The 11238-nt window shown below is 39.6% G+C and overlaps 1 protein-coding gene across 2 annotated transcripts in view; it reads left to right on the forward strand.

Annotated features, from left to right (window-relative positions):
* The window catches only part of LOC115667385 (anaphase-promoting complex subunit 4-like), a 58523-nt gene extending 50097 nt beyond the window's left edge, over nt 1-8426 (forward strand). Inside the window, exons 11-19 of one of the 2 annotated variants that reach the window (XM_056315914.1) lie at nt 603-782; nt 1478-1560; nt 1633-1731; nt 2856-2960; nt 3701-3836; nt 3939-4163; nt 4235-4387; nt 7356-7437; nt 8218-8426. In XM_056315914.1, the coding sequence (XP_056171889.1) occupies nt 603-782; nt 1478-1560; nt 1633-1731; nt 2856-2960; nt 3701-3836; nt 3939-4163; nt 4235-4387; nt 7356-7437; nt 8218-8312 (1158 nt within the window). In that variant the 3' untranslated portion in view covers nt 8313-8426. The remainder of the gene's footprint in view (nt 1-602; nt 783-1477; nt 1561-1632; nt 1732-2855; nt 2961-3700; nt 3837-3938; nt 4164-4234; nt 4388-7355; nt 7438-8217) is intronic. The other variant, XM_056315913.1, reaches the window with a different exon arrangement.
* The last annotated feature ends 2812 nt before the right edge of the window (nt 8427-11238 follow it).

The following is an 11238-nucleotide window of genomic DNA, read 5'->3' on the forward strand; positions in this document are numbered from 1 at the left end:
CCAAGTGATAAAAAAACATTAGCTATTGGTAAGAGGTGCAGTTCGATATTTGAAGGTTGTAAAGAAGTTGCCCTTCCCTGAGCTGACAGCAGAAGGCTAGGGCTTTGTCTCCTTTAGAACACTAGCAATTCCTGTCAATATTGTGCTTATAGCCCACAACTATCACATAAATAGCCTCTCTCTCTCTCTCTCTCTCTCTCTCTCTCTCAGTGAATTTGGGACAGGACTTGATAATTTCACATGAACATTCCAAACTTCCATCCTGCTTGCATGAATTGGATAGCAGACCAAACTCCATTTTTTTTTATGAATTTTCCAGGATAACTTTTATTTGTTAGAGACTCTAGAATATGTTGTTTAGTCCAAACACAGTTCGCAGTTGAAAGACGAAGATGACGAAGATGGCTTGTAGTGACCATTTGCTGTGTAAAATATTTTCTCTCGTGAACTTTTAACTCCAATGGTTCCAATTACCGTTTAGCATGTTACTTACGTGTTCAATGCTATTTTTATCCCTCATGAGTGTGTGTCAGTTTCCTTAATAAGAGATGATATTTGACTTATGGGGTTAAGTAATTGAAGTATTGTTATTTACTTAGCAGCCTGCTGTAGAAATTATTGGCTTTAGAATGGGTGAGCTCAGGGGTCTTTCGAGATGGCGTTCTCGTTATCTAGGTATTCGTTTGGATGAGACACTGGTGAATAATGCAGTAGAAAGGGCTGGAATGCTGCTTGTACAGGTTGAGCGATTCATAAGGGTGCTCTCATCTGTTGTGCAGCAGGTATGCCTGTTCCAATCTTTCTTATGATTTCTCTACCTTTCTTGATATTTTCCGTTTGCAACTATTGTCTAAAATCTTGCCCGTCTCTCATCGTGTATGGTATCATGTCTTTAGTGACTAAATTCCTAAATTTTTAGACATGAAGTTGAACTATTTGTGGATAAGAGACAATATTGCGTGCTCAGAATGACAAATAAATGTAAGTCAAATAGCATTTAATAATTTGAAAAGTGAGCTTGTTATCGACATTGTAAAGGAGATATCGATGGACAGTGAGTCTTTACACATGACTTGAACCTGTTCAACAAAGGTCCATTTAGTACCTGTTAAGGTCATTATGAAATACTGACAATAACACATTGTTGTGTTGATATTGTCATGCTACTGAAGGAGCAAAGAGAAATTGCATGACTTTTTCTTATCTTTGCTTCCCACACCTCACACAACTTGTGGTTTATTGATACCTTTTCAATTCTCGCATGCTACCCTGAAGAAATGCAATCTTACTTGTTTCAAAATGAAAAGATTTATAGTGCAACCACTAAAATCTAGGGCAAGATCAGAATATTGGTAGGATCCTGTAGAATTCTCAAGACTGTGGCGTGCTTGTGGTATTTGCCTTAGGGGTCGAAAGCATTTTGTATTGGTTAATAATGTGCATGTTGCTGAAGCTTTTGCTTTCGTCTCTCTTTCAGTTTGCAAATTTCTTTAGCTGGCTTCTGAAATGTATAAAACAACTGATGTCAGAGCCAAGTGATCAACTTTTAACATACAATAGGTTTGTCTAATTTTTGTCAATCAGGATCCTTCCTTACGGTGAATTCCTATTTACTCTTGTGAATTTGAACAGTGAACTTGTTGTCGTGTTCTTGAAGTTTCTATATGATCAAGATCCAGTTATGCAGCTTCTGGATCTATCTGATGCTGATGAAGGAATTGATATTGATCTGTGAGTGACTTTCTCTTAACTTGTTCTAGTTCCTAATTATATGTCCTTTACAATATGGCACCTGGAACCCCAGAATCTAAAGTTATTATTTGTTCATACCTGATGGAGGCACCAAGTGGAATGTTTGGCATCACCATGTACAGAAAGCTTCCAGTAGATATTCCTTGTGTACTTATATCTTGAAGTTAAACTTTTTCCTGTCATTTCAGTTCACATATACTTTTACTTGGGCTGAGTTGTGACATGTCATTATTGTTGGTAGAATGGCTAACCATTGAATTATAAATTTCTTCTCTTGTGAATTATCTGTGAGTTTTGCTCCTTGGTTTTCTGAATGAATTTTATTCAGCTCATAAGAAAAGGTTATTGCCTGGCCCTAGTTATAAAATCACATGTATCATCTGGAGACAAGACTGGATTCATAATTGGACATAGATGACCTTATAATTTCAAGGGTGGCGAGTCATCTCTTCATCTTTGTACCTGAAATTTGGTGAGGCAATGGCTTGGATACTGCGAAGTGTGGTCAGCTTAGTATTGCCTTCATGTACTCTAGCAACTAATTTTGGTTGGCCTTCACTAGGTTGTGCTATTCATTTATGTGCCAGAGAATTAAAATATCAGGGTGTAATGGAAATTGGTCAGGCTGACTCATGCTTTAATGGAATGTGACCAAATTAGTTGCCAAAACTGAGGATGTGAAATTTTAAATGACTCCTGGTTTGTGGGTTAGTTCTTCATTTCAGGTCATCTTGCTATCATATCCATCTATATTCTTTTTTGAGTTAACGGAGACCCAGCAAAGGATCTTCCCCACAATAATACCTACAGCTTCTCCCATTTCTGTTCCATGACTGGAACAGGAAATCCTTAAGAGCACTTCAACTAAATGAGGTTGACTTGAGGTAGGGTGATTTGCTGGGCTTCAACCATGGTTATTGTTGTTCTAGCACTATTTTAAGTAACCACATGGTAACAAGCGTTGAAATTGATGGATTGATTGCCGTTTCTCATTGGATTGGAAGGTCTCACTTTTCAAAAGACCAAATGTAATTCCTTGCGCTTTTCTGCCTTGATATATCATGTTAGGTTAGTAAGATGTCTTACCCTCATTATTGTCTCAGAGAAACAATGCAGAGAGTCAGAGAATTACTGCAATTTGGAGGATTTGGGGACACCGAATATTTGCGAAGGACACTTGCAAAGGAATTTCAACAAATGGAACACAGGTATTAGCAAAAGAATTAGAAATCTGAAATGTCATAGAATCTTGTTCGTGTTTAGAAGTTCTTACTTGAATGTGTTGTTTATTGCTTTTTCATTGTAAATTCTTCATATTAATGCTATATCTACTTTATCATTCATAAATGTTCTTACACATGTTTCCCCACCCAACACCTCTCCCCCCCCCATCCCTCTTCAAGTCTGGTCCTCATTGCTGGTATGTGTACCAAATGTGAAATTCTAGATCTCTTTGTATGCATAACAGGAGTTTGAGGATAATTACCTGGGTTCAAAATTGGTTGTTTTACCCAACTCATCCATTATTTGAGCTGAAATATTCATTTCTTATTTGGCTGATTCAGGACTTGTGTTGATGGGGTTTGTCTGTAGATATTTCTATCCGCATGCCTATTACCATAAAGTTTTACCTATATTTGTCATTTCCTTGCCTGAGTGGCCAGAATCTTGAGACCATAACGAGTGGAGAGAAAGAGAAAGAAAGGGAAACCTTTGGGGGTTAGGGGTTGTATTCTGGAGATTGTCCTCAACAATAGTTTTTCACTTACCCCTCTGTCTAATAATCTGGTCTTTCGCATTTGATCTCAGGTTGATTACTTGACAATGTACATGGAAACTTTAGATGGGTGATCTTATCGGATTGGGCTTTCTGTTTAGCTTATGATCCTTGTGTATGGAAATACCGTATCTCATGTTTCCTGATTAGGAACTAATTTGATCATTACAGTTTCAAGGAAGCTGCCCAGATGCCTTTTTCTACTATTTCAAAAAAGATACTTTGTACGAATTTGCTGCCGCTATTCCCACTTACATCAGTTTCAACATCCACCAGATACATTCCCATTTCACTGTCCTTCTATGAGGTGTATACTTTTAATCTTAAAGTACAAATTTTATCCAGAGATCCACATGTGCAGGGTAATACTGCTTTTTCATGCTAATCATTTCTCTGTATGACTCTGCAGGATGACTCTGAATTTGCTTCATCTAATCAAACCCATGAAATTGGGTTTACAGATTATATTTCCTTCCAGATACCTGATGAGTCTTTTGTAGATGTAACGAACTGTTTAGCAGTAGTGAGGGGACTTTCGAATGATTCAACCAATGTGAAGCAGGGAAGACCTTTGGAAGCGATCTTGTTGTGCATCCCTCCTGCTTACTGTTGTGTGGATTTGGCTCTATATAAGGTAAAAGCTTGGTATCTTATATTTTAAAGCCCAAATTTGTAAATTTGGCTAATATATTCTGTTGGAAACAGGAACATCAAATTGTTATGTTGCTAAATAAGATGAATGATACTCGTGAAAACTTGGGAGATGCCTGGATGACGATCTTGCAGGCCTGTGACCTTCCTTTTGTACATATTGCTGGTACCACTTGTGCTAATAACTGGGAGTTGTACCAATTGAAGGTAACTCATGGATCTGGAGCTTGCATATTAATTTCTTAGTCATGATATCCTGAGTTCTATTTTTCCGGATCATGTCAATTCACTGCCTAAGACATTGATGGCAAATGGAAAATTACTAGGATATTCTTCTTTTATGTCGACTCCTGGTCTTTTCAGAGTTTTAAGAAGTGGCTCTGGTTGGACCGGGAACCACACCTGTCCAGTCTGGTTCCCCAGCAGAAATAGTATTGGTTGAGAGGTGGTGCGTTGACCCTATTCAACCGATAACCAGGTGTACCTGTCAACTGGTACCCAGCGAACCTGTCAACTAGTTTGGACCAGTTCTGGGGCTCCAAAAAATTTAAAGGAATTGTGGAAAAAGTTGGCTTTCTCTCTTCTATTTTTGTTAGTGTCAAAAGAAGATACAAAAAGGTATATATAGGCTTAACCTTAAGCCTAGCACAATTACAAAAAAATGCCCCCAACTTGTTAACACTATAATAAATAATAAACCCAACACTCCCCCTCAAGTTGGGGAGTACATATCAAAAAGGCCTAACTTGTCGCAAATGTACGTAACTCGTCCACGTCGAAGAGGTTTGGTGAAAATGTCTGCTAGCTGTTCCTCATACCGTGTGTGCACCAACCATTATCTTCATATAGCTGGTTATTCTGACCCTAAATCTTTGGAGGTGACAGCATACTCTGATGCAAACTGGGCCGGTTGCCCTGTGGATCGTCGGTCTATTTCTGGATACTGTGTCTTTGTTGGTGGCAATCTTGTATCATGGAAAAGTAAGAAACAATCTGTTGTTTCTTGATCTAGTGCAGAGGCCGAGTATCGTGCTATGGCTAATGTTACGAGTGAACTCCAATGGGTTCGTATGTTGTTGACTGAGATTGGACTACCTATGACTGGATCATCTACTCATCATTGTGATAATCAATCAGCTGTTCACATTGCTAGCAATCTAGTGTTTCATGAACGAACAAAGCATATAGAGATTGATTGTCACTTTGTTCGGGAAAAGGTGAAAATGTTTGCTAGCTGTTCCTCAGACCGTGTGTGCACCAACCGTATATCACCAGCTATTCCTCAGACCGTGTGTGCACCAACCGTATATCACCACAATTCACCTTTTCTCGAACAAAGTGACAATCAATCTCTATATGCTTTGTTCGTTCATGAAACACTGGATTGCTAGCAATGTGAACAGCTGATTGATTATCACAATGAAGAGTAGATGTTCCAGTCATAGGTAGTCCAATCTCAGTCAATAACATACGAACCCATTGGAGTTCACTCGTAACATTAGCCATAGCACAATACTCGGCCTCTGCACTAGATCGAGAAACAACATATTGTTTCTTACTTTTCCATGATACAAGATTGCCACCAACAAAGACACAGTATCCAGAAGTAGACCGACGATCCACAGGGCAACCGGCCCAGTCTGCATCAGAGTATGCTGTCACCTCCAAAGATTTAGGGTCAGAATAACCAGCTATATGAAGATGACCCCGATTATGGAACACAAGTCCTTGACCTAGAGCCCTCTTTAAATAGCGAACAATGTGTAGAATGGCTTGCCAACGAGTGGTACGGGGAGAGCTCATGAATTGACTCATCACACTAACAGCAAAGGAAATATCTGGACGAGTAATAGTGAGATAATTTAACTTTCCTACTAACCGACGATACTTCTCGGGATCATGAAGAAGCTCTCCATGTTCATTATCAAGTCTCACCCCGGGGTCCATAGGTGTCACTAGGTCTAGCGTCATGCAAGCCCGCCTCCTTAAGAATGTCGAGTATACTTTCGCTGAGAGAGCGATACTGTCATTAGTATATGCAATCTCTATGCCAAGGAAATATCGAAGATGACCCAAGTCTTTAGTATTAAACTCTTTCTGCAGAAACTGCTTGAGGCACTGTATACCTTCCACGTCATTCCCAGTAACAATAATATCATCAACGTAAACAAGAAAAATAACACACCCCTTTGAAGATGACATACTAAACACAGAGTGATCCATGTCATTCCCAGTAACAATAATATCAGAGCTGGAGGAGACGAAGAAGAGAGAGAGAAAAGAGAGCCAATGCTCTGATACTATGTGGAAAAAGTTGGCTCTCTCTCTCTTCTATTTTTGTTAGTGTCAAAAGAAGATACAAAAAGGTATATATAGGCTTAACCTTAAGCCTAGCACAATTACAAAAAAATGGCCCCAACTTGTTAACACTATAATAAATAATAAACCCAACAGGAATAATGTTGGAGTTGGGTTGGGGTGTGGAACTCCAACCTCTTGTTACTAACAAAAGTGCCAACCATTTACTCCGGTGTCTGCTCGCTTCAATTTGTGGTGGATAATTTATTTATTGACTGTATTGGCCTAATTTACGAGAAAATTGAACGATGTTGTTAAGAACCTAAATCCTGTCTTGTGTGCTCAAGCGGTTCTGCTGACTCACTGGGATTCTTTTGTTCACTTGCCGATTCACTGGGCTTCTTTTGTTCTGAACGTGTGTAATCTAATATATGCAGAGTATTCTATCAGATGACATCACATGTAATCGGTTCAATCAGTTGAACTGGTAGATCACGGCTCTACCAGTTTGACCGGTTGAACCACTGGTCTGGTTTTTAAAAATGTTTGTTTTTTTTATTGTTCCTATTTATGATTTATCTGCTCTCCTCATCAGCACAAGTAGCAGCAGCTTAGTTTTTCCTCCTGTGTATAAAGCATATACATGCCATTTCATGCTTGCAAATTCAAAGGATGTTTTTCTGCCTTACTGTAACTGCTAGAGTTCCAACATACATTGACAGTTGGAGCCTTGTACTTGTATCTATGTTAAGAAATGTGCATTTGATGGCCCTAATGGGTTAGTAGTGCTATTTTTGCTTCTATTTTGTGACGACATTTTTACTGCTTTTATTATTCTCACTTCTGAAACACTAACCCAGTGAAACTACGCATCTAGGACTCTATCTTACACCTAGACATGGAGAATGAGAAGATTCGCAGCATTCCCCATGCTGTAGTTCCTCCCTTGTCAGTTAGTGGTAAGAATTTTTTGACACTGTCATACTATCGAGCTAAAAATCAATTCATTGCGGATGCCATCAATAGTATAGTTCTGAAGATTTTTTCTTTTGAGTTTCTTACCATGTCCGTTAGCAGTTTTGGATGTTTGGAAACTTATTGTTGCCCATACTCTTTTCTTTGTGGATCAATGTTTGATAAACTTGCCAGTGTCAGTTACAAATTTATCTTGTTGGTTGCGTGGTGGAACTGAATTAGTCCTGCCCATGCTTTTTACCAAATTTCCACTTAGAACCTACTCTTTAGTTTAAATGTGACTGGCGTAGGTACATTGTGCCTTTTTAATGGACTCCTTATGCAAAAGTATGCTCCAAAGAATAATATGTTTTCAGTTGAAGAAGTAATATACTAAAGTATTAGGTTTCCTCCTAATTTTAAATCAATTGAGAGGACAAAGTGCGAAAAGGATGAATATATAGTGGCCAGACAAATACTACAAGAATAATCTTCTTACGATGCATTGCAATCTGGGTTACTGACTGAGAACTGTCATGTGCATGTTCATGATGACTAATACTATCATGTTATCTAGTATAGCAAGATAATGTAGAGCATTTATAGTTTACATGCATACCATAGCGTCTTTAGGCATGGAAGGTTTGCTTCCCGCCTGTGTTTCAGCATAATGCAAGTGTTGTACTTTTACTTTTACCCAACAAAGGTCTAAACATCACGTTAGTTATGGCCATATATTCAAGGAACACCGGACTGAAATCAAGTTGATGTCTTTTTGGCAACAGCAAGTAGAGGCGTGGCTTGTGTTTTGGCTGCAAGAAAGCGGGCCCTGGTCTACATACTGGACGAGGATGAAGATGAAATCTCTGATTCAGAATGACCGTCCGTTCAAGAATTTGTGGTGGTTATGCTCGTGTTGTTCCCGTGGGTGAACCTCTACTCCTTGAAGCTGTAGACACCGGTGTGAGAAGCAATGCATGTGGGCTTTTGTGCCAGAAGCTTTTCGGCTCCGCCTTCTCGGAGAGCCTTAATTTGTACCTGCCATGTGCCTTTTCTGCTAGGTGGGCATTTGTCGAAGAGAAAATTGGAGTAAAAGGTGACTATTTATCTATTAGGTGGCCATGTGCCATAATGCATGAAAGTAATTTCTGCTAGGTGGGCTTCTATCTGGTGGTAATTGTCTTCATGGTATTGCTGCAAGCTTTGAGACCCATTCGATAGTGCCAAGCTTATGCTTCGTCTGTATATGTTTATAACTTTCATATATAAGAGAACCAAATGCTTGGTTTGGATTATTTATACTTTGGGTTGAATGGTTCACTTGATCTAATCGACCAACGAACCTAGCGTTTAAATGTTTGAATTCTCTCACCTAATATTTGACTTGCTTCTCCACGTCACCGTTAAGTGATGCATCCAATCCGATGCACAAAATACCTTCTTGTGTGGAAGGGCTTCCCTCCGGAATCAATATAATCAACATGACTAGCCGCTGGATATATAGTTTCAAGGTGGCTTTATAGAACAGCGACCATATTCCGGTCTCTGAGATTGGAATCCGCAGATGAACGGTAGGTTCAGGATTATGAGATTATGTCTACAATATCTTCAATGGACTTACGTCTTCTTAACAAAGAGTATCACGTAGCCAGTAAATTTAATGATGTATAAACATACAGGCATGTTGAACTGTTTAAATAGTTCAGGAAGGAACTGCGGAATGACACGCTAAAGATAAAAGATCTTGATACACTAAAAGATAAAAGATCTTGATACTCAATCCTATATTAGAAGGATAAAATTCCAGTGCAAACCCAATCTTAAATCAAACTAACCCCGAGCTGCTTTGCATATAAGCTCGTTGTAGAGAAATTTAAGTTAAAAATTTCGAGGACCGAGAAAACAAAAAGACAAGGCCAGGAAAACGAGTACGAGGGAACTTAGCATCGTAACTTAACTGCGTATGCGTTCCCGAAAATAGCTGCATTGCCACTGGATAGCAGCAGTAGGCTAGACTTATTACATGGAACTCCATGGATGTGGTCGCAATTCTAATGCATAATAAGCGTAGAATCCAGGTAATCTATTTGAATGATGTAACCTTGCATTCCTTACTTGTGATATATCAGAGAACTTTTGTGAAGAAAAATGTCAAAAGAACTGAAGTAGAGAGACGCTTTTCAATAAAAACAAAATTAGTTGCTTAAGAAGGCGTTCGACAAAGCCCATTCTATATACAGACGAATAACATCATCAATGAAATATTACCATCATCTAAGAAAAAATTACCATCATTTGTATAAGGAATAAACTGAGAATAATCGACATAAGAACTATTAACAAGCCCGGACTTCGATCGTTGGTTCGTCTAACTGCATAATTCTGACACCTCTCTTCCTGATGAAGAACCCCCACTGCAACACTGCCTTTATCTTGAGCCAGCCAATAACACCTCTGCCGGTACCCCTAACAATACCATGATCGAATGTGTCATTATATGGTGGGCTATCAGCGAGCCATCCAACCACATCATCTGGATCAATTGATTGTAAATCTTCCATCACGTGATTGCCTTCGGGAAGAGGAAGTGTCCTACTGGATTGGAAGCTTGAAATTGAGGCATAGGATGTTTCAGAGGAAAGACCATTATCATATCCTGAATAGTCCATTTGGATTGAAGAATCGATTGTTTGGTGACACATGGCATTCTGTAAATTGATACCAAGGCATTGTGTTGACGATCCAGCAGTAGTACTGTAACAGTCTGAATTTTCGATCCTTTTCCCGGGATCTATGAAATGAATATTTTGGCCAATGCACTTGTAGTGAAATCTCACCCGGAAATGCGCATTCACGGGATGCTAACCTTAGGGGTAAGGCCGTTACGGGATTGAGTTCGCACGACCAAAGAACTCGACCTGGGTTCGATCTTCGACCATATCGATTGACGAGGGAATGTTTTGAGCCAACCGAGACCAATCTATTTGATTGATCGTGTCCAAAGGGCACTAGTGACAGACCCTCGCAATTATATGACAACCGAGGTCGTCCCGGGTGGAGTAAACTTAAACGTGATTTGACTTAGTGTCGGTCACGGGTCGAGAGCGCGTAATTCCAGAGAGCCACCCGTTAGCCAGAGATAAGCTAAAGTTGCGATTGCTCGATTTTAGTAATTTCTTGGAATTCGGGCCCGGGAATCGAGAATTTTGAAAGTGACAATTTTGGACGGCCGATGACGTTTTTGGCTTGGCCAACCTTGGGGCCACCCATTTCTGCAAAAAAATGGATTTCGGTCCGGGGCCGGAAAAATTACGGTTTTGCCCCTGTGGGCACCGAGGCTGGATTCGGAGGCCGTTTGAGGTTATTTTTCGCGGCCAAGGTCATTTTGGGGTGGCCACGCACATTTAGAGTGGTTTTGGCCAAAAATTGGAATTTCGACAAAAATTGGAAAAATAATATTATTTTATTCCCGAGACTTTGACGTGGATTTTCGAGGGCTTGCGCGATGAATTTCGCGATTCCGACGCCATATCATGTTGGCCACGCATATATGGAACGCGTATGTGCGAAAATTGGAATTTCGGTTCGGGATCGGAAAATTACGAAAATGCCCCTAGGCCATTTTTGATTAATTCCGAAAATTGGATTTAATTTTGGGATTAACCAAGGTGAGTTAAGGTTAAACCAGGTCTGGTCAACCATGGTTAGGGGACAAAAGACCATTGTACCCCTAAATTATTGGATTTGATCAAATCTAGTCCATTAGATCAAGGGTAAAATTGTCAAATGGGCTTGGATAATGACAC

This window comes from Syzygium oleosum, unplaced genomic scaffold (assembly GCF_021117445.2).
Source record: "Syzygium oleosum isolate NSW1041296 unplaced genomic scaffold, Sole_v2.1 Sole_v2.11, whole genome shotgun sequence".
In the NCBI taxonomy this organism is placed as follows: Eukaryota; Viridiplantae; Streptophyta; class Magnoliopsida; order Myrtales; family Myrtaceae; genus Syzygium; species Syzygium oleosum.